General features: G+C 51.2%; 9 protein-coding genes across 9 annotated transcripts; 3 read left to right on the top strand and 6 right to left on the bottom strand.

Moving 5' to 3' along the window:
* The first annotated feature begins 422 nt into the window (after positions 1 to 422).
* BX661DRAFT_185780 (D-2-hydroxyglutarate dehydrogenase) lies at positions 423 to 2,244 on the top strand. The gene has a single exon (XM_051536870.1). The coding sequence runs from the start codon at positions 612 to 614 to the stop codon at positions 2,184 to 2,186; it is 1,575 nt and encodes a 524-aa protein (XP_051390044.1). The 5' UTR covers positions 423 to 611; the 3' UTR covers positions 2,187 to 2,244.
* A 193-nt stretch (positions 2,245 to 2,437) lies between these two features.
* On the top strand, positions 2,438 to 3,535 carry BX661DRAFT_194344 (putative replication factor protein; the record flags this gene model as incomplete). The annotated part of the gene is made up of 1 exon (XM_051537871.1): positions 2,438 to 3,535. One exon carries the CDS (start codon positions 2,438 to 2,440, stop codon positions 3,533 to 3,535), a length of 1,098 nt encoding a protein of 365 aa, XP_051390043.1.
* A 61-nt stretch (positions 3,536 to 3,596) lies between these two features.
* On the bottom strand, positions 3,597 to 4,937 carry BX661DRAFT_199821 (uncharacterized protein; the record flags this gene model as incomplete). Its single annotated transcript, XM_051538356.1, has 5 exons — positions 3,597 to 3,643; positions 3,693 to 4,111; positions 4,280 to 4,337; positions 4,475 to 4,633; positions 4,883 to 4,937. 5 exons carry the CDS (start codon positions 4,935 to 4,937, stop codon positions 3,597 to 3,599), a joined length of 738 nt encoding a protein of 245 aa, XP_051390042.1.
* Positions 4,938 to 5,260: 323 nt separating this feature from the next.
* Positions 5,261 to 6,311, bottom strand: BX661DRAFT_185775 (signal transduction histidine kinase). Its single transcript, XM_051536869.1, has 2 exons — positions 6,082 to 6,311; positions 5,261 to 6,060 (listed from the first exon to the last, which is right to left on the bottom strand). Exons 1-2 carry the CDS (start codon positions 6,100 to 6,102, stop codon positions 5,590 to 5,592), a joined length of 492 nt encoding a protein of 163 aa, XP_051390041.1. The 5' UTR covers positions 6,103 to 6,311; the 3' UTR covers positions 5,261 to 5,589.
* An 847-nt stretch (positions 6,312 to 7,158) lies between these two features.
* On the top strand, positions 7,159 to 8,205 carry BX661DRAFT_46534 (uncharacterized protein). The gene is made up of 3 exons (XM_051539187.1): positions 7,159 to 7,434; positions 7,569 to 7,742; positions 7,776 to 8,205. The coding sequence occupies exons 1-3, from the start codon at positions 7,432 to 7,434 to the stop codon at positions 8,118 to 8,120; spliced, it is 522 nt and encodes a 173-aa protein (XP_051390040.1). The 5' UTR covers positions 7,159 to 7,431; the 3' UTR covers positions 8,121 to 8,205.
* BX661DRAFT_185771 (Sac2 family-domain-containing protein) lies at positions 8,182 to 10,599 on the bottom strand. Its single transcript, XM_051536868.1, has 4 exons — positions 10,306 to 10,599; positions 9,816 to 10,243; positions 9,426 to 9,762; positions 8,182 to 9,366 (listed from the first exon to the last, which is right to left on the bottom strand). The coding sequence occupies exons 1-4, from the start codon at positions 10,483 to 10,485 to the stop codon at positions 8,290 to 8,292; spliced, it is 2,022 nt and encodes a 673-aa protein (XP_051390039.1). The 5' UTR covers positions 10,486 to 10,599; the 3' UTR covers positions 8,182 to 8,289.
* Positions 10,600 to 14,951: 4,352 nt separating this feature from the next.
* Positions 14,952 to 18,608, bottom strand: BX661DRAFT_185769 (uncharacterized protein). Its single transcript, XM_051536867.1, has one exon. The coding sequence runs from the start codon at positions 18,412 to 18,414 to the stop codon at positions 15,001 to 15,003; it is 3,414 nt and encodes a 1,137-aa protein (XP_051390038.1). The 5' UTR covers positions 18,415 to 18,608; the 3' UTR covers positions 14,952 to 15,000.
* A 1,109-nt stretch (positions 18,609 to 19,717) lies between these two features.
* BX661DRAFT_145068 (uncharacterized protein) lies at positions 19,718 to 20,383 on the bottom strand (the record flags this gene model as incomplete). The annotated part of the gene is made up of 1 exon (XM_051533088.1): positions 19,718 to 20,383. A coding segment is annotated over one exon (666 nt), but the record flags the coding sequence as incomplete, so codon positions are not given.
* A 2,586-nt stretch (positions 20,384 to 22,969) lies between these two features.
* BX661DRAFT_185767 (tRNA synthetases class I-domain-containing protein) lies at positions 22,970 to 26,201 on the bottom strand. The gene has a single exon (XM_051536866.1). It carries the CDS (start codon positions 26,123 to 26,125, stop codon positions 23,105 to 23,107), a length of 3,021 nt encoding a protein of 1,006 aa, XP_051390036.1. The 5' UTR covers positions 26,126 to 26,201; the 3' UTR covers positions 22,970 to 23,104.
* Between the last annotated feature and the right edge of the window lie 23 nt (positions 26,202 to 26,224).

The raw sequence follows: 26,224 nt of genomic DNA, 5'->3' as shown, positions 1-26,224 counted from the left end.
ATATTTTTAAATACGATGGTGAGAGATAAAAATTTTATGTGGATGGCCATTCCTCTTCATTTTATATCATTTTCGCATGTCTGTTCCATTAGTGGAAATTATTTTGCAGGTTTACTTCCCAAATATCTCTTTTTAGTTTATAAAGTCTTTGACAAGTCATTGTAATTATACAGTAGGTTCTTACAAAGAGTCCTGAAAAAAACAAAAACGATACATTTAATTTTTCTTAATCAAATGGGATTCAATTGATTTTTTATAGTGTTTGTGAGTGATTTCAGCTTGAGGGTTTGTACTGGTGTATCTACATTTTGAATTATTGCCTGTTGGGAGGGGGTTTAAATGTGGTTTTTGTGGTTCTGGCAAATATTTTTGCTTATCTGTTGTGTTTATTACTCACAAAGGCGCCATTGTTATCAGTGTCGATTGGCGATCAAACGATTGCAATTGGTTTAGCACTTTGTCCGTTTTACACTTTCGCGAAATCAATTTATCCCTCCTTTCTTATCGCATCTTTCCCTTGCCCAATTTCACTTATCTTTTTACTTGTAATTTGCTTTTAAATTTGAAATAAAAAGCAGCAATAATTCAAATTCAAATACTTTTCTTATACAATGTTTGCCTTTATCAGAAGCAGCGTGGTGACCCGCTCGCTCTTTACTGGTGCCGTTCCAGGTAACAAAGTGCGCACACTAGGGGCGTCAGCGCTGCTCCGGCACTACCACAAGCCATCGCGCACGGCCTCGTTCAAGACTTTGACCAAGGATGACCTCGAGCACTTTAAAAGCATCCTTCCTGCGGAAACCATCCTGGCAACCCCCGCAGTCGGCGGGTCATCGGATCCGATCGAGCTAGAGGGTTTCAACGCCGATTGGTTGAACAAGTACCGAGGCAACTCGCAGCTCGTTCTTCGGCCCAAGACTACCCAGGAGGTGTCTGATATTCTCAAGTACTGTAATGCGCAAGGGATTGCCGTGGTTCCGCAGGGCGGGAACACGGGATTAGTGGGTGGCAGCGTGCCGGTGCATGACGAAGTGATTTTGAGTCTGCGTAATATGAGCCGGGTGCGGAACTACGACGAATTATCGGGAGTTCTGGTGTGCGATGCCGGGTGTGTGCTGGAGGAGCTGGGGAACTATGTTGGGGAACGGGACCACATTATGCCGTTGGATTTGGGTGCCAAGGGGAGTTGCCATATTGGTGGCAACGTGGCGACGAATGCAGGTGGAATCCGGTTCCTGCGCTACGGATCCCTGCATGGATCCGTACTGGGTCTGGAAGTGGTGCTCCCGGATGGCACGATCCTGGATAATCTTAGCACGCTGCGCAAGGACAACACCGGATATGATCTCAAGCAGTTGTTCATCGGGTCCGAGGGCTCCCTAGGAGTCATCACCGGCGTATCTGTCATTACGCCACAGCGGTCCTCCGCGGTTAACGTCACGGTGCTTGGCGTTACGTCCTACGAGAACGTGCAGCGTGCCTTTGTGCTTGCGCGCAAGCGCTGCGGCGAGATCCTCAGTGCATATGAGTTCTGGGACGCCACCTGCATGGGTGCCGTACTGCATCATCAGTCACTGAAGAACCCCTTGTCTGCGGAGTTCCCGTTCTACGTGCTTATTGAGACCAGCGGCTCGAATAAGGATCATGATGATGAGAAGATGGGCGGGCTGCTAGAAGAGTTGCTAGAGGAGGGCATTGTAGAGGATGGTGCCCTGGCGCAAGACGACTCGCAGATTGCACGCATGTGGACAATGCGCGAGGGCATCCCAGAGTCGCTGGGCAAGACTGGTGCCACGTACAAGTACGATGTGTCGATTCCCATCCCTGTGCTCTACGATATTGTCGGCGATATTGCTAAGCGCCTGGAGAGCGCCCAGCTGTATAAGCCTGGGGAGTCTGGCTTGCCCGTTAAGTTGGTCTGCGGGTATGGGCATATTGGTGACGGCAACTTGCATTTGAACATTGTTGCAGAGAAGTTCGAGGACCGCGTGGCGGATATCTTTGAGCCCTATGTGTACGAGTGGGTGAAGTCGCACCGCGGATCTATTTCGGCCGAGCATGGAGTTGGGCTGATGAAGCGCGACCATTTGGAGTACTCAAAGTCGCCCGAGATGATTGCGTATATGAAGCGCATGAAGGAGGTCTTTGATCCCAAGGGCATTCTCAACCCATACAAGGTCGTGTAAAAGGAGTATGTTTTTTCTTTATTATTAAATCAATCAATCGATCAATTGTGATTTGTTTTGTGTAAGGAAATGCGTAAACGCATGTTTGAAATAAAAATGCACGTATTTTTTTCTGATGGATTTTTTTAAGCGCAGCAAGTACTATCCATCAAATTTTGTCTCTTTAGTTTCTTTGCCTTTTTTATTATCCACCTCGACTCGATTCAATTCAATTCACCTTTTTTAATTTTTAATTTTATTTATTCATTTCAATGGATTTCTTTGGACGGCCAAAAGCAGACCAACAGGTAAACAAGGGCAAGGGCACCACCACCATCGATGGCAAACCCGAAGGCAAACCCGAGGACCAACTCACGCCCTGGGTAGAGAAGTACCGTCCCAAAAACATCAACGACATAACCGCGCAAGAGGAAGTCGTTCAAGTGCTGCGCAAAAGTCTCGAGACCAAAAACCTCCCTCACCTCCTATTCTACGGCCCCCCAGGTACCGGAAAAACCTCTACAATCCTCGCACTGACCCGCGACATGTACGGTGCCGAAGCAATGAAGACCCGAGTCCTCGAGCTTAACGCCTCGGATGAGCGCGGTATCTCAGTAGTGCGGGAGAAAATCAAGACATTTGCACGGTCCGTTGTGAGCCAAGCGGATCCGCGGTATCCCTCTCCCCCTTACAAGATTATAATCCTGGACGAGGCTGACTCTATGACAACGGATGCGCAGGCAGCATTGCGGCGCATTATGGAAAAGTACACGCGGATTACACGATTCTGCCTTGTGTGCAATTACGTTAGCCGGATTATTGAGCCGCTGGCGAGCAGATGCACAAAGTTTAGGTTTAAGAGTTTGCCGCGTGAGTTGGCTGTGCAGAGGGTCCAGATGGTTGCGGAGCTGGAAGGCGTCAGGTGTGCGGAAGGCGCTGTGGCGGCGCTGGTGGATTGTGCAGAGGGCGATTTGCGTCGGGCAATGATGTCCTTGCAGAGTGCAGCGCGGATGATCATGAATAGTGGAGGGGAGTTGGATGCTCGGATGGTGATGGAGCTCGTTGGCGTCATTCCTGAGGACATTGTGGTGCGCTTGAGGGCCGCTTGGGGCGGCTCGGCTGCGGGCTCTGCGAAGGCCGTGCAGGTGCTAGTGGATGAGCTGGTTTATTCGGGATTTCCGGCGTCGCGCGTGCTCTCGCAGCTGCATGATTTGACCATGGTGGACCAGCAGCTGGGGTCGTTGCAGAAGGCCAAGATTGCTATGCTGATGGCGTCGGTTGACAAGGCATTGTGCGACGGCGCTGACGAGCAGCTGCAGCTGATGGACATGATGATGCAGGCCTCGGCAATCGTCGCCCAGCAGGCGTAGGCACCAATGTTTCTTATTTTTTGGATATTGGCAAAAAAGTGCTTTTTTGCAGCACGAATCTTTATAAGTATAAAAAATTGACAGGCTGAGTTGAATAAAGAAACATTTCTCTGTGCAAGTTTGAAAGAGCGAAAGAGGAAGGGTGTGAGGCCTTTACGATTAAGCGTCCCAGTTGGCGCCGTCAGCTCATGGTCGGGGGTGAAGGCGTTGCCGCCGGCCTTATCCTCATGGGCGCTGTCCACAATGGCGCTGTCCTCCTTCCTGTCCCAAGTCTGCGGCGCATCCCTATCGGTATACTTGGAGCCCTTTCCGCGGGCTCCGGGTGACGCCGAGCGCCCACTACGGCGCTCTCCGCCCCGGCGTCCATTTCCACGGCCACCGCTACCGCGATGTGGCGACGCACTGCGCGAGCGACTGCGGCGGCTTCCACGCGACGGCCTTGCCCGGTCACCCCCACCGCTGCTGCGGTCGCCTCCACGGCGCGTTCTGCTGCTGTGTCTGCGGCCGGGCGACGCCGAACGCGAACGATGTCTTCTGCTGCGGCTGCCGTCCCGGCGGTCACCTCTTTGACGCCGGCTTCCACGATCGCGTGAACGAGACCTGTTTTTGTTTTGAAAGTACACATGGGGATAAGGAGGGGGAAGGGCGGGAGTGGTTTTTTATACATGGACGGGATGATATTGAACGGAGGATTCTAGTCCGAGACAGTGGAATAGAGTAGGCAGTCCTTGGTGTGTTACGTACCTGCGCGGGCTGCGGCTACGGCTGCGGCTGCGGCCGCCACGACGGCCGCCGGATCCAGCTACATTTCCGCCTCCAGGGCAATCTCTGGCCCAATGACCTAACCCAGTTGGAAAACAAAATAAAGTGAGATTTATGCGAGTTAATCTCCATATAAAAAATCATGAGCATTTTTTAAGGATAGAGAAGGACACGTACCTTCTTGGTTGCAGCGGAAGCACGTGTTGTCGTCGCGCTTTCTGGCAGCACCCTTGGCAAATTCCACCACGATGCGTTCGCCCTGAAGAGACATGCCGTTGCATGCTTTAATCGCGTCTTCAGCATCTTCAATCTCGTGGTACTCGATGAATCCATAGCCTAGAGGGGAAAAGTGAAAATAAAAAATTGTTTAGGCGCATATATAACAAAACAAAATTTTTACAAAGTCTTGGACAAAAGTTGCTCATATGGCATTGTTCATATGGTGTACTTACAAAGATTGGAACCGCGCTATAAACGTGCAACAAAAAATAAGGCGTGACGAATATACAAATACAAATTAGTGTCACATAATTTCGCCTAAATTCTATTTTTTTTAATTTTCATCGTTTATTACCTTTACATCACAGCGCGACAGTTTTCCGTGCTTCTCGAAAATACGCTCCAGCTCAGAAGAGCGCATTTCACGCGGCAGACGGCCGACAAAAATTTGCTGAGTCCACCCATTTGGTCAAAAACACGCTTTTAATAAAAAAGGAAAAAGGAAAAATAGAGAGGAAGGGAAATAAAATAGTGGAATGAAAATTTTCCTCCTTTTTCTAAAAGTCGAGATTACAATAAAAAATATAATATCAAATATAGAAAAATAAGTGGATAAGAAAGAGGGAAAAATATTTTGTGAAATACAAAAAACTAGTGGACGCGTTTACATGCGCACGAAACAAGCAAAAAAAAGCAGCTTCCTCCCCCCTTTTTTATTCACGTTTCAGTGCTTAGCAAAAAAAAGAGCGTGATGAATTTAGTTGCATTTTCATCCCCATCCTCTCCTTTTCGGGATTCACTCAAAATAAAAAAGCGAGAAATTAAAGCAGAGTGTGGTACAATTTAATTGCTTTAAGAAAAATGATTAAGGAAAAAAATCCTGTACAAAAAAATTTAAGGTGTACAAAAATGAGAGAGACAGAAAGAAGAGGGAGATGATGGGAGATGTAAGTGCAAAAGCAAGTCTCTTTCTCTTGGATATAAGAGCAGGGAGCCAGAATGGGATCCATGAGTGTGCGCATATAAGCACACCAAAGCATAAATCACTCCTTCCCCTCTCCTACTCGCCGGACTCAAGCATCGTCGTCCTCGTCATCCCCAGGGTCAGCCTCATAAAAGAATTGCAAAAACTCCTCTGCCTTCTGATACTCCTCCTTTCCCGTCCTCAATTCGCACTCAATCAACCTTAGCGCCTCCTCTTTATCAACCGTCCCCTCTCCCTCCGCCCCCTGCAGCTTTCCCAAATATTGTATATGCTTACAGCACTCCTGTACTTTCTTAATACCAATGGTCGCCGAGCTGCCTTTGAGAAAGTGTCCGAGGGAAGAGAGCTTTGAGAGATCCTTGGCGCGGAATGCCTTGTCCATGTCTGCGAATGTTGTTCTTGTTTGGTCAAAGTAGTTGTTGATGATGTCGCGGCTGAACTCGTGGTCCTCGTCGTCTTCGTCGTCCATGGAGAGTAGCTGGTTGAACGCATCGAGATCGAGAATGTCGTTGTCCAGCAGGTCGTCTTCCGTGTCTAGGTTTTCGTTGTCGTTGTCGTTGTCGTTGTTGTTGTTGTTGTTTTTGCTGTTGTCACTGCTCATGGTGTCTGTTTTTTTGTTGATCAAGATAATAATAAAAAGTAGTAAAACCTGATGCTTCTGTTGCTATAGTGGTACGTTAAAGTAAGAGTGTGTGAAGGTGTGTGTATAAAAGTATTCAAATTGAAATATCAAGTCTTTTGTGGGTAATTGAAAAATTTAGCAATGCAAAAAAGTAAAAGTAAAAGTAAAAGTAAAAGTAAAAGTAAAAGAAAAGAAAAAGAAAAAGAAAGAAAAGAAAGAAATAAAATGGCAAGCGTAAACCTTCCTTACTCTTTTTAACCCAATTCTCCAAGATAAAAAAGCCAAAAAGGCAAAAAGGAAAAAAGAAGGAATAGATGAATGAACTGTACGCGTGAGCTGAGTAATAACCCAACTAAATTAAGTGAAATCTGACTGGCCCGTCACGTTTCTCTGCGAGATATTCAATTTCTGAGCCTCAAATAAAAATTAATGAGCCAATAACTTGAACACAGTTTTGTATATAAATTGGTTTACCGTTTTTATTTATACCACACGCCTCTCTGCATATCCTCGTGAACACGTCTAATTTTTTATTTTTCAGTTTACTCAAATTGATATACTTTTTTTTCTTTTGTGCGGGTTTTTTTTATTTCGTCATCGATTTTTTTTATCAGGACCCTGTTTCTTTTTTCTGCTCTTTCTCAAAAGTAACTGAGCATAGTGAAATTACAAAGACAAAATTGACAGCTTTGATTTTCGATTTTTTCCTTTTCTTTTTACAACTTGCAGATATTATTGAACCAAGAACGACTTGCAAATAAAATGTTTTGTTTGGGCGCATGGTCCAATCATATCTGTCGGCCTGTAATTCAGTTTTTTTCTTTTTTAATAATCGGACTGGGGGAGTTCAGCTATAACGGAAAAAGGACGGAGGGGAAATAGAGGTACATTTGAGCGGTATTTTCTTATTTCAATTTCATTGTCAGCAAAACCAGGCACAAAAAAGCAGTGTTTTCAGTTTAGTTCAGATTGGATTGGGTGCCGGAATTCTTGTTTGAAATCTGTGGGGGTGAAAGCATCAGCAAGCAACCAACCAGGTGAGCAGGCAAGTGCAGAAAGAAAAGAGGGGAGGGGAGAGGGGACGTGCATGGTCAAACGCAAAAAAAAGGCATGGCCAGCGAAAATAAATGGGTTGTCATTTTTTTGCCCACTATTTTGCCTGAAAACAGCGCCAGTTTCTGAATTCAAAAAGTATTTTTGTTTTTGTATTTTTTCGTTTCTATTATATTTTTCGTTTTGCACATACTAACACTTTGCTTATTTCCAATTCAGCTCTAAGCAACCTATACATCTACTCATTCGTGCAAAATGGTAAGAAGCGCAACCCAAATTTCTTTATTTGCAGCAATTACACGCGCACCCCCCTTCCACTTTCACTTTATGCATCTGAAGCTCATCTCAGCCTTCCTCATTCCCGTCCACTTTGAATTCACACCATCTTGTAGTCCAGCGGAATCCCCACCAACGACCAGTGCCTGAAGAAGTTCACTGGTCTCAAGACCCGTCACTTGTACAAGTACGTCATCTTCCAGATGAACGAGCAGAACAACGAGATCATTGTCGGGCACAGATACAGATTGAAGAAGAACACAGAGCTGACGGCCGAGGACCTCGAGATCATCGAGGGTGACGACGAGACCAACACGTCCAACCTTGATAAGGAAAAACACACCGAGGGTAATGAGACCAACACGTCCAACTCTGATGAGAAGCCCACCGAGGAGGAGATGTACGAGGACTTCCTCGCTCACCTGCCCGAGACCGAGTGCCGCTATGCCGTCTACGACGTACAGTTCCAGAAGAAGGAGGTGTTGAGCAACAAGATTGTCTTCATCACGTGGTCCCCGGACAACGCCAAGATTAAGGCCAAGATGATTTATGCGTCCAGCAAGAACGTGCTCATTAGCTCGCTTAATGGCGTGCACCAAATCATTCAGGCCACTGATATGGATGAGGTCTCGTTTGCCTCCATCGAGGAGAAGCTCCAGAGAGTCTAGGTTATTTTTCTTCCCTTCCATCCTTTTATTTAACCCTTTTGCTTTTTTTTAACAAAGAAAAAGTTTATAATTCAGAGCAGACAGATAAAGGTGTCCCAGTGTTCCTTTGTTCTGATATTGCGCTTTAAAAAAAAACTTACATACAGGGGGTGTTATAATAAACTAGTGGTCATGTTGAGGTTTTTTTCCTTTCGGCTTCATTGCTAAAAGTTGTTTCGGTACTTTTTAATCTCACCATGACGTTCTGCACGCCAACTGGCTGCGGCATGCCGCTGGAGCTGGCGCGCCGGGCAAGCAGCTTGTCGTACAGGCTGTGGAAGCGCGTGTAGTAAATGATGAGCTGGCCCAAAACGGCATGCAGAATCTCGGTACCCGTGCGAAAGTTCGAAAAGCTCTGAATAATCGACGAGTTAATGGCGGCAATCTGTGCCCTCCACTCGCCATTGAACACAGCAACCACACGGCCCAGACCATCAGCGCTGACCTGGCCAATATCCGATTGCTGCTCGGCCTCGACAACAAACAGCTTGAGGTACCCAAAGTGCTTCTCTAGCTCAGACTCTGCAAACGCCAGCACGGTCGAGCCAAACTCCCTCTTCCAGCTGCTGACTTCCTCCTCGCGCTCGCCAAAGCCGTTCTCGTACAGCACGGTCAGCAGGAGATCGTAGCTGTTAATCAGGTACACCAGTGCCGCGTGCTTATCGACGCTGCTCTCGGCTACGCGCGTTAGGTAGGCCTGAACCTCGGTGCGCAGGCGCGCGAGGCTGAGCGCCACCACGTGGGTGTTATACCCAATGTTGAGGCGCAGCAGCGAGGCAGCCAGCTCGGCGTAGCGCCGCACAATGGCTGGGGGCTGAGTATCCACCTTGGGCTTGCTCCTATGCGACGCAGCCAGGCGCCTGGCGCTCTCAATGTGGCTGTCCAGGATGGCCTGGAAGCGCGGCCACAGCAGCATGTTCATTGCATTGACGTATGAGTCCAGCACCGGAACCCTGCGCCTCTGCAGGTCGCCGGCCAGCTGCGAAATAATGCGGACGCACAGCAGAACGCCCAAAGCATCGTACGTGGTCTCCAGGTAAGCCTTGGCGAAGAGCTCGCCAGCGCGCACGCTGGGCTCGAATATATGGTTGAAGACCATGCGCGCCATGTCCGAGCCCGTGATCTTCTGGCGCGCTTTGGGGCTGACAAAGAACTGCATGATGAACTCGTACTCTGTCGTAGCATTATCAGCGAGTGCCAGTTGTAGCTGCGGAAGAGTGTCTCGAACGGATAGCGCTCGGCGGACTCGCCGGCGATTGAGAGCACGAGAGCGCGCGAGTCGCTGGAGTCCAAGATGGCTGCGCGCGAGCCCAGGTTGAACACGTTGGTTTTGTCGCGGACAACCGGCTTCGCCGACCCAAACAGACTCAGCTTGCCCGTGTGCTCCTCCATGCCAATGACATCGGCCTTGTCGGCGATTGTCCGCTCGAGCCGCATCAGCCCGCGCTGGTACGCCTCGAAATGGTCCAGGTAGTATTGGCGCATAATGTGAATGTACGTGTCTCGTACTTCGACAGCAGCCTCCGGATGGCGCTCGATCAGGAAGTGGTTGAAGAATCGATACTTTACAAACACCGACGACTGCATGACGTGCGCGTTGGTGCTGAGCGACCGCAGGTCGTTGATCTTGTCAGCAGAAATTCGCGGATCTTGGACGATGCGCGCAGGCACAGGCGGTCGAGCTCGGGCTGGATCTCCTGGAACGCCCTGAGCTTGCGGTTCTGCTTGCTGTGCACCCGCATGTATGCGATGCGCTTGTTGACCTCGATCAGGCTCTCCAGGTACTTCTCGTTGACCTCGCTGTCGCAGATGACGCGCACGGCGGCCGGCGGCACGACAACGCCCTGAATGACCCTCTCGAGCTGCTTCTCGGCCATCACGCGGTTCTTCAATCGCATGCTCATCGACAACGAGTCGCTCTGCAGCGCCTGGATATCATTGTTGATCGCCCCCAGGGTGGATTTAAAGTTGACCAGGAGCTTCTCCATGTTTTCGAGGACCTCATCGCAGCCGTTGATCTCTGAGTCGAGCTCCAGGAGCGCCGACTCATGCTGCTCGTAGTTCTCCAGCTGCTCATGCTCGAGCTCTTGCACTCTTGCTCGATCTGCTGCGAGTATAGCCGGAGGTCGATGCCCTTGGCCAGAACCTCTTTGATTATCTCGTCGCTTTGCATGTCCGGGAGTTCCCTGGGGTAGTCGTCTGTGTAGTCGTCTGTGTAGTCGGCGGCTGTGCCGTGCTCGTTAATGTGCAGACTGTCTTCGGGCTCGTTTGTTGTGTCGAAACCCTCGAACACCAGGTCGACGTCGGGTTGCGTTGCAGATGCCATTTCTTTTGCGAAAACGGAAAATAGATGTGTGTGAAGTAATTAGCGTGAGTTGAAATGCAACTAATAACAAAATAAAGATAAAAATCGATTAAAAGGAGGCAGAGACGGGTTGCAACATATGCTTGTTACGCACAATGTAAACAGGGATTGTCACACGACCTATCTGTATTACAAGTTTTAAGCAAGAAAGAATAAAATAAAATTCTATAGCTTTTTGAGCTTCTTTCTGCATTTTTTGGTTGGTTTGCGCATACATAGAAGACAAAAGACAGCAAGAAACTGGACAAACAGATGTCTCTGCCGAAATACTCCTGCTTATATTCCCGCTTCACTTTATTTTTGTCCTTTTCTGTACTTTATACTTTTTTTACCTTTTCTTCTCTCTATCTTTCTATTTAATTTGTCTGGGTCTACATACTATACACGTTCTTTTCTCTCCATACTTGGCAGTGTCGCGCACACCCTTACACACATACACAGAGCAGCAGCAGCAGCAGCAGCAGAAGCAGCAACAGCAATAGTAGTGGTGGTATTCACAGGCAATGTCAGACGCAAAATTCTTTCAGCGAGGCAAGTAGACAAGCGGAAAAATCAAACAAAAGATATCGCGCGGAATTCTCCCAAACAAACATAAACAACAAAAAAAAAGGTCAACCCATTTAGAGATGAGAGACTAATACATTCCATTCCATAAATTTCGCCTACCTTTTATCCTGCTAAAGTTGCAAAAAACTCTAGGCAAGGTTCATGACCTCAGGGCAGAGCTGACTTCGGACAAGAAGGATCCGCGGGGCCAGCGCAAAAAGGTAGCGATGAAGAAGGTCGTGGCTAACATGACAATGGGTAACGACATGTCGCCGCTATTCCAAGAGGTCATCGCATGCATGAGCATCCCCGACCTGGAGGTGAAAAAGATGGTCTATCTGTTTTTGATAAACTACGCGCGGGCCCGTGCGGAGATCGCCAACCTAGCAGTCAACGGCTTCGAGGACGACGTCAACGATCCGAACCCGCTTATCCGGGCAATGGCGATTCGCACAATGGGATATATCTACGTCGACCGGGTCATTGAGAGCCTAATCGATCCCCTGCGACACTGCCTGCGGGACCGTGACCCTTATGTGCGCAAGACCGCGGCAATGGCCGTCTTGAAGCTCAGCATGTTTGACCGGTCGCTGGTCGAGGAGGAGAAGTTTCTGGATATGCTCAAGGACCTTTTGGCCGACAGCAACCCCTCGGTGGTGGCCAATGCAGTGGCAGCGCTGACGGAGATCTCGGAGCGGTCGCCACATATCAAGCTGAAGCTCAATATGAAGATCTCTAACAAGCTGATCACGGCGCTGAACGAGTGCAACGAGTGGGGGCAGATCTATATCCTTGAGTCGCTTATGTACGTGGTGCCGCAGGAGAGCGGCGATGCCGAGACCATTATTGAGAGGATCATGCCGCGGCTGCAGCACGGCAACTCGGGGTCGTCCTGGTGTCTATCAAGGTCATCTCGTACATGATGAACTACGTGGCGCAGACGGAAACCCTGGAGCCTATCCTACGCAAACTGTCACCACCCCTGGTCACCCTGCTGACATCCGGACCGGAGGTGCAGTATATTACCCTGCGCAACATCCAGCTGCTCCTGCAGCGCTGGCCGACGATCCTGCAAACCAGCTGCGCGCCTTCTTCTGCAAGTACGATGACCCAATCTACGTTAAGCTCGCCAAGCTCGAAGTTATCCTATCGCTGACCACCGAGGATAACGCCCGCGTGGTCCTGACTGAGCTCTCCGAGTACGCGACCGAGATTGACGTGGACTTTGTGCGCAAGGCTGTGCGGTCGATCGGCCGCATTGCGATCAAGATCGAGCTGGCCGCAGACCGCTGTGTGCGCGCGTTACTCGACCTCATTCAGACTAAGGTCAACTACGTCGTGCAGGAGGCGATCGTGGTCATCCGCGATATCTTCAGAAAGTACCCGAACCGATACGAGACCATCATCGGCACGCTGTGCGAGAACCTAGACACCTTGGATGAGCCCGAGGCGCGCGCGGCCATGATCTGGATCATCGGGCAGTACGCCGACCGCATTGATAACTCGGACGTGGTGCTGGGGACTTTCTTGGAGAGCTTCCTCGATGACCCGGCCGAGGTGCAACTGGCCATGCTGACGGCCGTCGTCAAGCTATTCATCATGCGGCCAACGGCCGGCCAGGACCTTGTGCCCAAGGTGCTCAAGTGGGCGACAGAGCAGGTTGACAGCCCGGATATCCGCGACCGCGGCTTCATCTACTGGCGCCTGCTATCGACAGACCCCGAAATGGCGCGCGCCGTGGTGCTGTCGGATAAGCCTGAGATCTCCGCCGAGGGCGAGAAAATTGACATGCCTTTGCTTGAGGAACTCCTCCTTCAGGTTGGCACGCTGTCATCGATCTACCGTAAGCTACCGTGCACGTTTATTCCATTTGCCAAGAAGCGCGTGCTTGGCCCTTCGCCGGCGCTGACCCGTCTGACGATTGCCGCGCCGCCAGTGTCGCGGCTACCGCGGACGGGCTCGTCCGTGATGGGCCAGCCGAAGGCTACAGCAAAGCAGCCGGCGGTCGAGGCAGCGTCGCTTGGGGCGTCGCGCAATAGCAGCAGCGGGTTCCTGAACTCATCGACACTGGACGTCAGCGGGCCTGGCGCGGGTCTGAGCAACCCGTACATCAACGATATCATCCCGGGACCCATGCGCGGCAACGACACTATGCTTATTGACCTAATGTCCATGGATGACGACGAGTACGCTGGCGACGGCAGCGCTGCCATTAACTCGGGCGGCATGGTCGGGTTCAACGCCAATTTTGGAATGTCTGCCATGAACATGGCTGGTCTGGGCCAGACTGCCAGCGGCAACAGTGGCTCGGCGCAGGCGGCCAATGTGGTGCCAGACTCGCAGGTGCTTAACAGTGCGTTTGATGCTGCTGGGCTCGACGCTCTGGCCAGCATGTCGTCGTCGGCACTGCCACTGGCGCGCATGAACGGCGGGAGCAGCTCACCCATGCCGGATCTGATGCGCCAGTTCACTTCGTCTTTCGACCTGACATCTTTCGGAAACGCCAGCCCTGTTGGATCGGCCAGCGCCAATTCAGGCTCGTTATTTATGGCCAATGGAAACTCGCAGATGGACGCGTTCCAACAGCAGCAGCAGTTGCAAATACAGGTTTCCTCGGCTGCCCCGCAAATGGCACCCTCCTCCTCGTCATTTACGTCCAGCATGCCCGCCCTTTTAAGCACCTCTGCTTTTTCCACTTCACTCGGCGCAGCTACTGCTCTCTCTCCCACATCAACCGTATTTAACTTCAACTCGCTCAGCCCATTCAGCAATTCAGGACCAATTACGCCCGGAGCTCAAGGCCAATTCCCATTCTCATCGGCTTCAGCAAAACAACAACAGCAGCAGCAGCAGTCTGACGCTACAAGTTCAACAAACTCGGCCGCACTGAAAAAGGAGGTCGACGACCTGGCAGCCCAAATGTACAACACTGGGCTTTTGAACAACTTTAACACAACCTCCGCAGGCGCCTCCGCCTCTGGCTCTGCCGCCGCACCATACGTGCCGACCCAGCGGATCCTGCTTGATGCGCAGCAGACGCAGGGCCTGGAAATTCTCGGTACCTTTGCTCGGCGCAATGGGCAGATTCAGATGGAGATGTCGTTTGTCAATAAGAGCGGAATTTCGATTGGCGAATTTGCAATTCAGTTCAACAAGAACAGCTACGGATTGATGCCTGGGTCCTCTCTGAATGCCGGGACAGTCGGGCCGATGAGCTCAGTTGAGGTGACTCTGCCGTTGGTGACTGGCGGGCCGGCAATGCCTATGCAGCCGCTGAACAACCTGCAGATCGCCATAAAGTGCACCGCCGGGGTGTTCTACTTTCAGACGCAGTTCTCCCTGCATATCCTGCTCGAGGAAAGTGGCCAGAGCGACCAGGGTCTGTTCCTGCGCATGTGGAAGGCGATACCAGAGAACATGCAGACCTCGCATACCGCGCATAACCTGCGCTTTATGTCGATGGAGGATATGCGCAATAAGCTCAATATGAACAACGTGTTTACAGTTGCTCAGCGCGCGGTCGGGAATGCCACGCACTTTTATACGAGCAGCAAGATGATTGACGGATCGGTGTTTTACTCGGAGATCAAGGTTGCGAATAATTTCCAGGCTGCTATTATTGTTACAAAGTCTGCAAACGCCCAGATCATTTCGCTGTACCAAAAGGCCATTGAGGATATTTGCACTGCCTTCTAGAAGGGACAACAAAATACATGACCACATATACGCAGACGCACAGACGCACAGACACGCCAGCCATCTTTGCCAGAGCAGTGTAAGAGAGTAAGCGCTGCTGTACACCATTTCCTTTCTTTTTTAATCATCCTTTCAATTCTGATACTATTTTTTATTTTGCCCATCACATTTCAATATATTTACGCTATATTTTTCTCTAGTAGTACCAAAGAAAATAATACATATTCCTCTCCTTCAGACCACTGATCTCAGAGCAGTTGTGGCCAGCTCATCCAGCATTTTACGCTCATACACGCCAATCTCCACAGGCAGCTCTGTATCCAGTGGCGTCATAATGACCGAGAGCATCGGGTACTCCGCGTCCAAAAAGCGCCTCAAATACAGCTCATAAACGCGCCTCAGTTCCTTCTGCCCAACCGCCGCCATATGCGCATTGCGCCAACGATCCAACTGCTCAACAGACTCAAACCCATTAATATTGCTTACCACACAGCTGTTGGCCACATTATTGGGCGTAGCCTGCGCAATAGTGTTCTCGTATACGAGCGTCGAGCGCGTCATGCTGATTTCAAAGTCGCCAACATACTCGTCCCATTCGGTTTCCAGCGCCCGAACCAGCTGCTGCATCTCAAGAATGGCCTTGGGTGCATCCGCCGCCCTGGGACAGATAAACGACATCATGCCCGCCCATTGGCTCGGGTGGAAATAAGCCCCGTATGCGTAGCCCTTGCCGCGGATCGCATTGTACAGGGGGCCGTCCGTGCGGTGCAGCAGGGAGGCGAGCATATTCAGCGCGTAATAGTCCATCGAAGGCAACTCAGCCAGCTGCTCGTCAAAGCTGCGCTCACTGCTGCCAACGGGCCCCTTGTACAGGTCGCAGTTGAAGCAGATGTTAACGTACGAGGACTGCAGAGCCGCCATCGGGAAATGCAGCCGCAGAGGTGATGCCATATCAGGGAACCTGTTTACGCGTGGTACAGGGAACAACCCGTTATTGCCAAACAGCGGTCTGCCCTTATCTGCCACACACGGGACAGCTGACTCCGCCTTCTGGCTCTCGGCGTACTTGTCAAGGCAGACAGCCCACTCGCGCGAGAACTCGTCGATGTACGCCTGTCCGCTCTTGCCCGTGGGGATCCCCATCGACAGGAACCCACCCTGGCCATAAATAAGCGCCCGCTGGATGCCATTGAGAACCGAAACAACACTCTTCACATCCCCGCCCTTGACCTTGTCAACAATCCCCTTGAGCACACTCTCCTGCTCAAACACACTAATATGGTTCGCAACCCAGCGAGGCCCACCCTCCCGATCCTCCGTAGTGTAGAGAGAAGACACAGCAAAGGCCATTGACTCGCCATCGCGTTTCAAATCGACAATCTCGCTGAGCAAATTCTGGGCTACCGAAAGGATGCGCTCAGCAGTAAAGTCCGCAAACATAAATACCTGAACCAGCCAGCGCACGCCAAGAGCAAACTTGTCGTCGGGCATGCGCATATACACGTAGAACAGCTCGTCCAACCAGCTGCACGAGAACCGACCATTGCCGTACCCGACTGCAGCCCCATTCGAGGTGGCAATGTCGGCCAGGCGGTTGTCAACGGTGACATAGCCAACACGCTTAGGCTCGGCCAGCGGTTGCGCGTCTGTATCGTACACGATACCGGCGGGAAGCATAACATCGCTGCACAACAGAAGCTCTTGGAACAGAACCAGGTACGCGCGCAGCGAGTCCGGCAGCGAGTTCATTGGGATGTGCAGCTTGATCTCGGGGAATTCAGAGTCGACCTCGATCAGCTGCACGGCGGCGGCCGGGCTGGCGGCATTGGGCAGCGGGAGCACATTCAGGGTATGCGGCAGGGTGATGATCAGCGACGGGTCTGGCGACGGGATCGTCTGCTTGACACTGTCCGGCAGATCGACCTTGTTGGCCTCAATGGCCTGTGCAATGGCCCGCGCGTGTGCCTCCTTGTCAACAATGCTTGCCTCGTTCGCCTTCTCGACCTCCTTGCGCGCCGCCTCGAGCCGCGACCCCATCTCAGCATCTGGAACCATGACAACGTGGTAGGGCTGCTGGTCGATAAACCAGGTCTTCAGCAGGTCCAGCCAGTAATCCATGGGCTTGCGGCCAAGCTTATCGATGATATCAAACATCTTTGCCCGCTTGCCGATTCTGAAGGCGCCCCCCTGGCGGGAAGGGGAGAAGTGCGCAGCAATAATATCTGCGCACATGGCATCCTGGATCACACACTCGGGGTTATTCTCCATGTCGACAGCCAGCTTCTGGCGCACGCGCTCGGTCGAGTTTTTAAGTGCTTTGCTGTCACCGTCAAAATGTGTGTCGTAGACACGCTGGATCTCGGCAAGCAGAAGTCTCTCAAAGTAGCACTCGTCAAACAAGAGCGGGATGTCAGGATCCTGTTCGCCATTCTGGCTGTCACTATCGTTCTCGTCTTCCTCCTCATCGTCCTCTTGGACACTTCCTGTGCCCTCATCTCCAGAGCACTTGCCGTCCTCGCCCTCATCCTCGTCCTCCTCATGATTTTCATCGGCCTCGGAATCGGCTTTTGGATAGGGAACACCCCCAAAAGAAATGGTCAAAGTGCTGGGCATGGTGCTTTCAAGATCATGGTAAACGTAATTGGCCAGCGGCTCCGGCCGCTCAACAAAGCGCTGGTTAAGAGGACTAGACGGGTTTTCGGCCAAGTACTCCATCAAGATCCCCAGCGCAGCCTGTGTCTCAATATCCTCTGGCTGCGGACCACGCCAGCCGAACGAAATTGATCCAGTGTCCGCATCCGCCGACGGGAACTTGACAAACTCAAAGCGGCACCGGTCCTCCGGCGGCACAGAGCAGTCAATGGGGGCGCGCGAATTGCAGCCATTGCTCTTGAGCATATCAACCGGCAAGCCCTGCAGAACCTCCTCAAAGTCCTCGCTAAACGCACCAGTCATGACAACAGTGATATTATTAACATCGTAGTACTTGCGATGGTAGTCGATAATCTCCTGGTTGCTGAGGTTGGCGATGTCCGGCGTGAGTCCGCCAGTCTCGAAGGTATAGGCGGAGTTCGAGGAAAACATCAGTTTGCGCAGGTGGTGGCTCGAGAGGTCGCTTTCGCTTTGCTCGCGCGAGACCATTTCGCTAAACACCACGCCCTGCTCCTTCCCCGTGGCATCATAATGGTACACTTCAGTGACAAACTGGTCATCGCGCAAAAGCGGATGCAGCACATGGTCCAAGTACACCGGAAGCACATTAGTTACAGCTTGCTCACTAGCAACTGACAATGTGTAGCACGTGTGGTCATAGCTTGTCCATGCATTGGTGCCGTCGGCGAAGTTACAGTTGGCCAATGCATCGAGGTAGCCACGGTTCGGGTACCGCTCAGATCCGCAGAATATCAAATGCTCCAGCGTGTGCGGCAGACCCTTGTCATTGTCCGTCACGGTGGGGACGTATATGTGCAGTGTGCAGAGAGGCCGTGGGATGCGGCAGACCACTATGCGCATTTCAGAGTCGCAGTGGCGGTACACGCTGGTACGGTAACTATCGCCACCGGTCGACGCTCCCTTCTGGTATTCAAAGTCATCGCCCTCCTTGACAAAGAGCTGCTTGTGCTTTTTCGAATTCGTTGATTGGTTCATTTCAATTCCAGTTCGGGATAGTAGGCAAATAAACAGATATACAAAAAAATTGTTTTGCAAAAACAAAGAGAAAACATTTCCCCTCACCCTTTTTTTGCTTTTCGTGATGAGCAACAAAAAAAAGTTGTTTGATCAATTACACTGTAACAAATTCTCAACCTGCGTGGGGTAGGGTAACCTTGGAGATTGTGTTTACGCACTTAATTTCCTACTTTTTAACGAAATGTAAAGGTGAGACATCATTTGGTAAAGACCCAGAAGGGGCAGCCAGACGCAAAGCTAAGGAGGCTCCCTCTACTGTGACTACTCATCCCCACAGACATAGCACGGATTGATTTATCCACATATCATGGCGGTTATAGCCATCAGTTGTTTATCACAGGGCAGAGCTTCATCAAAGGAGCAAATGTATCTATAGATCTATTTTCTCTGAGCGAGGCGTGAATGTTTTTTGTCCAGCGCATCAAATTCTAATTGCTTGATTATCAGACATCTTTTTTTGTACTCGTATTTTTGTTACTATGTATGCTGAATGTTGGAAACGATCCAGAACTTTTCAGAAGCGGTTTTAAAGTCTCGCAATTAATACTTGAGCATGCGTTGGTGTTGGTGTTAGTGTTGTTGGTGTTGGTGTTGATGTTATTTTTGATAAGAGGGTGGTTAATAGTTTTTTTTACAGTTTTACAGTTTTACAGTTGAAATGGATGATATAAAATGGAAAATATGAAATGAAATTTAAAAAAAGATATCGGTCATCATTTGGTTAGCTGATTGAGAGATGGGTCAGCTGGTCGACAACACCCCCCTGCAAGGACTGCTGTTGGTTCTTCGAAGCATTGGATGACGATAACCCATTGTCCGAGTCCGAATGGCTATTGAGAGCGCCCTTGATCATCTGCTCGTGCTGCTGTTGCGCACGGAACTGGTTGGGCGTGACATGTTGGTTGCGAGGGTTATGCCACTGCTTGCTTTTATTCCGCATTGCGTTGCCATAGACCGTGTTGTCGTACGAATTTCTGCGGCTCATGTTCGCTGCCGCTCCCATGGTCCCCGGCATGCAGTAATAATTCCCGTACGATGTCTGTCCGTACCCGGAGCTGTAGCTGCTAGAGCGCGTCTGGCAGTGCGCGTATTTGCCGTGGCATTTGGTCAGGGCATTCGGGTTGGCCGCACCAACATTGCCACCCGCTTCCACATGGTCGTCTTCGAACGGGCTAATGCCCATAGTCAAAGTCGGCGCCGTCACAGCGCGCGACGGCCGCTTGTACACCTCGCACACCTCGCCGTAAGAGCCGCCGTCACGCAAAATGTGGAATGCGCGCTGGCACTCATGCCTGATGCCCTCGACGGATGTTGTGTTGGCGCTGTGACCCAGATTGAGCCAGGTCGAAAACGGCTCTTCAATACAAAAGATTTGTGAAGGGCGACCCGTGTCCCAGCCCTTCTGCGCCTTGGTCAGGTAGCAGCCCTGACGCAGCGACACAACCTGATGGCGGTAGTCGAACTCGTAGGCGTAGGTGCGGAAGAACGCGTACAGCAGATACCCTAGTGACTCGATGTTGGCCACGCCAAAGCCACGGAGCTGCTCGATGTTGTCGTTAAACTCCAGGTCCACGTTACCCGTGCCGTATCCAGTGTTCATGGCGTCTTGCGGTGAGATGGGCGGGTGCAGAATCGGGAGAATCGGCGGGCTGCGCATCTGCAAAAAGTTGATCGCCAGGTTGACCCACGCATATGGAGACAGTGTACCACCAGAGGCAGCGTCGTTAATCTCGCGGCACTTGGACCAATGCTTGATGGCCATTACAAACGGCCGTACCCGTGAGTCTAGCGCCACAAATGTCTGGATCATCCGTGTGTTGTGCAGGGCAATCGTGTTGTTGACGTTGATGTCTGACGCTATGCGCAGCTTGGGATCCCAAGATTTGACGATTGGTACACGAGCGTGGGGAATGCAAAATGTCCGCATGCCGTACTTGAGCAGCACCTTGTTGAGCACAAACACATTTTCCAGCTCCTTGTGCTCTGTAGTCAGGCAAATATCGACATCACTGCGTGACGTGCCCAATCCGTTGACCGACGACCCAAACACGTGTATATCAATCTTCCAGTCCGGAAACTCAGTCAACAGGATTGTGGCAAACTTATCGATATACGCCCGCTTGAACTCGATGCTCTCTGAAGTTGGGCATAGCCGCGTCTCGTAAGCGAACAGGATCTGCGCAGTCAGCGTCCTCTCAAGCCCCGTCGGCAGAACAACCCGCTCGCTAACATTCAAGTCCCACATCTCCTGCGAAAACCCAATATCGTAATCTTCTTCGCTGTCGGTCTCGCCGTCATGCACACCGTAGCCAGTGCTTCTGTCGTCGTCGGTGCTCCGCACGCTTACATTCTTGGAGTGACCCTTGGTCCACCCATAGCTGCTCGACGACGATATGTCATTGGCAGAGTAAGATGCTAACATTCCGGGCCGAGCTTGCATATGCTTCGGGGTTGCGGGATGTGCTTGTTGTTGCCGCTGCTGCTGTTGGTTCACGTCGCGACTACTGTTCTGGCGGCGCTGCTTGGGCGGCTGGGCTTTGGGCTTTCCTCCATTACCCTTGCCCTGCTCTGAGAACTGGCCATTCTTCTGCTGGGCGTCTTTTGTGCGGTTGTTGTTACCACCCGACTTTTTCGTATTGCTGCCGCCACCGCTGTTACCCTCGCTGCTCGTGCCCTTTGGCTTTGGACCTGTGCTGTTGCCGTGGGTGCTGCCCGACCTCTTGCACAATGGGGACGCCGCCGCGTCGACTGTCGACTTTGTGTACTCTGAATGTGCCCGTGTAGCTGGCGGAACAACTGGTGTCGAACTCAAGGATGCACTGATATCCCCATCGACTGCAGTTCCCGGTGCAGACTTTGGCCCACGAGACCTGCCTTGAGATTTCTGCTTCTGCTGCTTCTGGTGCTGTTGTTGTGGAAGGTGGGCACTGACATCAGCTGCCAAGGTGTACGGGCTCGATTGCGCGCTGTTATTTCGTGTTGTTGGCTGCGAAATATTCCCAATTCCCATGCGAGACTGCTCCGTCGCTGGCTTTATAGAAAGTTCTGCAGTTTTGGGGTCGTCGATGTAAGTTGGGGTGCTCGACCTGGTAGTGTCAGAAAATGAAGAGCAAGTGGAATCTTCCTCTGGTGAAAGACACTGCTGGGCAGTTGAAGGTGCGTGTGCTACCCCTGCCGCTGATATTGCTGCCGCTGCTGCCGTTGGAGTGTGCGTCTTTGGGACGTGAATCATTCTGGTGTCTGGGATGCGAATAGAACGGGCACCAGGCTTTTGACAAAAAATAATGAAAAGTACGAAGGGGAACTAAAAAGAAGTAAAAAGACAGAAGAATGTCGTTGGCTGGTAGAATATGAGGTGAGAAGGGCCACTGCACCGCACTAATATACTAGCGAATGTACTAATACCGTACCCAAGGAGATGTAAAAATAGGTGGCTTATTATTTACTCTTGTCGCTGTGTAGTAAGGGGATCGATCGTTGCGAGCAATAAAAAATATTAAGAGAAATATTAAGAAAAATACTCCAGATGCCTGGTAGCGGATAATAAATAATTTGAAAAGGTGCTACTGCTCGTTACAAGAAAATAAAAGTGGCAGATATAAAGGTTGAAAAATATTCCGAAGCAAATAGTGAAAAATGTGTATGAGTAAAGAAAAAAAAGGAAAAGGGTTTGGCCAGGAGGACAGCTAAATAGCGAGTGTAGGAGGCGATACTTTAGGTTTTCCAAGCTGCACAAGGTAGGACGGGCAAAAAAAAGGGCGAATAAATGAAATAATGGCCTTCTCTGTGGCCGTTTAATGTGCTGTTACAATTTCCACAATTAGGGCTGCTAAGAGAGCACAAAGAAGTCCCAAAAATGAAAAGACTAGGCGGGTTGGCTGGCTGGCTGGAGGCGTAGAAAAAATCGAGCTTAAAGATTCCACAGATAAAATAAAAAATAAAAAATAAGGCGGCGCAAAAGGTTATCGTTCTGTATTATAGCCTTTGCTTCCTTGCGAGTCAAGAAGAATGAAAAAGCAAGAGTGAGTTGATATGCACAAAGAGAAAGAAAAGAACAAGGTCTTGTTGGCAATAAAGTTGGCAATTCAGAATAGGAGTGAAAAAGAAATAGAGTGAATTTGAGGTGACTAAAAAAATAAGAGGTACAAACCCCAAATATTGGTGGATCGCAAAAGTCTGGAAAAAAAGTATTTTTTTCAAGCAAGCCATCTCACCTCCCACCAAAATGCGGGTCGGGTCTTTTTTAATGTTTTCAGCCACCTCCTTGGCTGCCTTTTTGTGTGGTTGGGCCGATCACAAAATCACCAGGCAAGAAGTGCAACTATGTGCCCTTTTCTATTTTGTGGTCTTGTCCTTCATTGGCTGTTGTGCGAGCCCCTGTTGCGACCAGCGAAGCACTTGTATCTGCATACGAGAAAAATGCATTGTTAGCCTGCAAAAAAAGCAATTAATTAAAAAAATTGTTACAAGCGGGATGTTGGCAGCCGTTTGTCATATCTCAATTTGCCCTTAAATTTGATTTCACCTGAATATATGTCCCAGGGTTTTTATTTCTGGTTCAATTGTGAGTGCGGAAAAAAGAACGACTTAAAAAAGACTTGCATGCAGCTCAGCCCATGCAAGCTCGAATAGTTTATGCAGCTGTTGCCTACGCCAAGTCGGCCACGGCAATGTCGCAACGCCTGCAAAGAACATTGGCCGCTGTTGAATGGAAGTTCCAGCACCGTGGGCACTTTTGCAGAGACGACCGGCGGCATACGACCTTAACGCCAGTTTCTGTGCCAAACGCAGCGATCTCGTCCGCCTGGGAGAATTCGCCCTCTAATGCTGGTATGTCAACCACATCAGCCCTTTCATGCGCCTCAGCTCTTGAAGTAATGCATATTTGGTTGAGATCGCTCTCATGCGCCTTGAGCAGCTGGCCAAGGCGCGAGCCAAGCGGCACGTATATATCCAGCTCTGCCTCCAGCGAGCTGCCGATGACCTTTCCCTGGCGTGCCGCCTCGATTGCGCGGTTGGCCAGGCCGCGGATCTTGCGCAGCACTGCCCATTCCTCGGCCAGGGTCGGACTGTCCCATGACTCGCTGGTCTGGTCCCACTGCTCCTGGAACACACTAAATGACTCGTGACCAAAAGCCTTGCGCACAGGCCCCAAAAACTCCCACACCTCCTCGGCCAGATGGCACGTCACGGGTGCAAGCACCGTGGTGTAGTTGATCAGTGTGTAGTAAAGTACGGTCTGCGCCGATCGCCGCTCGAGGTCGCTTGTGCTGCTCGCATACAGCCGGTCCTTGCTTATGTCAAAGTAGAAGGCCGATAGCGTAGTGTTGGTGAAGTTGTTGAGCGCCTGCATCGCACGGAAAAACTCAAGGCTATCGAACGAGCGCTTGGCGCCCTGCTTGAACTGGCGCAGCTCGTGCAGCATATACCGGTCGATGCTTGGCATCTGCTCGTAAGAAACCGCCATCTCGGGCACAAAGCCGTCGAGGTTTCCAAGCATAAAGCGCACTGTTCCTCGGATCTTGCGGATATTGTCGCTGAAGCCAGCAAATATCGTCGGCCCAAAGCTCACGTCACTGGTATAGTCCGTAGATCCAACCAGCAGCCGCAAAAGATCAACGCCGTACGCAGGCTCCTTCTTCTTGTCTTTGCCACCCTCTATGACCAGGCTGGGCGCCAGCGTGTTGCCAATCGACTTTGACATCTTGCGACCGTGCTCGTCCAGAGTAAACCCGTGCGTTACCAGCGCCTTGTAAGGGGCCACATTGCGCACAGCATTTGAAGTCAGAAGCGACGACTGGAACCAACCCCGGTGTTGGTCACTGCCCTCGAGGTACATGTCAGCATACGCGCCCTCGCGGCTTTCAACCTTGTCCTCAAGCAGCTTCCATGAGCTGCCGCTGTCGAACCACACATCCATCGTATCGGCGCCCTTAGAAAAAGTATCACCCCCTTCGCGATACTCGGGGAGTAAAAAGTCCTCGACTGGCAACTTCCACCAGGCATCGGAGCCGCCGTTGGTCCGAATGACCTGGATTATATGGTCAATCGACTCGGAGGTCAAAAGGGGCTCGCCCGTCCGTGTGTTGTAGAGCACGGGGATGGGCACTCCCCACACGCGCTGCCGCGAAATGCACCACTCGGAGCGACCGGTCACAAAGGCCTTCAGCCTGCGCCTGCCCGACTCAGGAACGATCAGCACATCATCGACTGAGCTCCAGGCGGCGCCCTTGAGATCCCTGACATTAGCAAACCACTGTGGGGTCGCGCGCTGAATGATCGGCTGCTTTGTGCGCCAGTCGTACGGGTAGCTGTGCGTGAGCTTGCATTGCGCAAGAAGCGCGCCGGACACAGTCAGCATGTCGATGACCGCCGCGGTTCCGTCGCTCAGAACGTCCTTTCCTTCAAACGCTGCACCAGCTTCGCTGGTGAACCGGCCGTGGTCGTCAACCGGCGAGTACGCGTCGATTCCGTTGGCCATCCCCAAGTCGTAGTCATCCTTTCCGTGCCCCGGTGCAGTGTGGACCAGACCAGTGCCTGCATCTTCTGTGACATAATCCGCGGCAAGCACCCGGCAGACCTTGTTGCGCAAGATGCTGGTGTACAAAAGTCCCTCCAGCTCGCGGCCCTTGAACTCACGGAGCATTTTGGTGCTGGACTCTGCAGGCAGAATGTCAGTTATTGCGGCAAGCCTGCTCTTTCCGACAACCAGCTGGTGGCATTTAAACCCGGAACCCGGGCCCTCAGTGACACGCACAAGAGCGTAGTCCATATCAGGATTCATTGCGATCGCAGAGTTGGCTGGGAGCGTCCATGGCGTGGTTGTCCAAATCAACAAATCAACTTTCCCCTCTGTACCGAGGCGAGCCGCAGACTCGCCAGTAAGCGGGAACTTGACGTATACGCTAGTACTAACGTGCTCCTCGTTGTACTCCAGCTCGGCTTCGGCCAGTGCAGTGCGCGACGACGGCGACCAATACACGGGTTTGTTCTGGCGGTAAATATAACCACACTCAACCATTGTTTTAAAGATTTCTAGCTGGTTCGCTTCGTACGCGGGGTCCAGCGTCAAGTACCGATTGGCCCAGTCACCCATTACCGCATAATCCCGGAAGCTCTTTGTCTGTCGGCTGACTGCTTTCATGGCAAAGTTGCGTGCCAGCCTTCTGATCTCCATGGGATCGAGTGAATCGTGCTCCCGGCCCTTCAACGAAGCCAATGCCTTTTGCTCAATCGGCAATCCATGTCCGTCGAATCCCGGTATGTACAACACGCGCCGGCCCTGCATAACCTGGTATCTATTAATAATATCCTTTAGAACCTTGTTCATAAAATGGCCAATGTGCAAGTCACCGTTGGCGTAAGGCGGGCCGTCATGAAGGATAAACTGCGAGCCTGTATTGTTTTTGAGCTGCCACTCGTAAAGCGTGTCTGTGCAGCGTTCCCGGAACTGTTTTTCACGGCGGGCTGCGTCTGCTCGCAAGGGGAACTCAGTTTTTGGCAGCTTCAGAGTGTGTGAGTAGAGATTCGCCGACTTTTTGGCGTCCTCTGAGTCGGTGGCGTATGCTCTTGCCGAGAAGCCTGTCGATGCGGCGCATCTATACATGCCCGCCGGCGCGAGAACGTGACTGTGCGGGAATAGGCGCTGGGCGGTAAGTGCCCGGATCATATGTGTCTTTGCGTCGTGTCCAAATTGGGTAACCTGTACGCAAGTATAAATAAAGCAAATTCGAATTCGAGGGAAGCAAACGAAAGAATTCGACGAACC

This window comes from Kickxella alabastrina (assembly GCF_025024165.1).
Source record: "Kickxella alabastrina strain RSA 675 chromosome Unknown BX661scaffold_19, whole genome shotgun sequence".
NCBI classification, from domain to species: Eukaryota; Fungi; Kickxellomycota; class Kickxellomycetes; order Kickxellales; family Kickxellaceae; genus Kickxella; species Kickxella alabastrina.
This window is presented reverse-complemented; position numbering and strand designations above follow the sequence as displayed.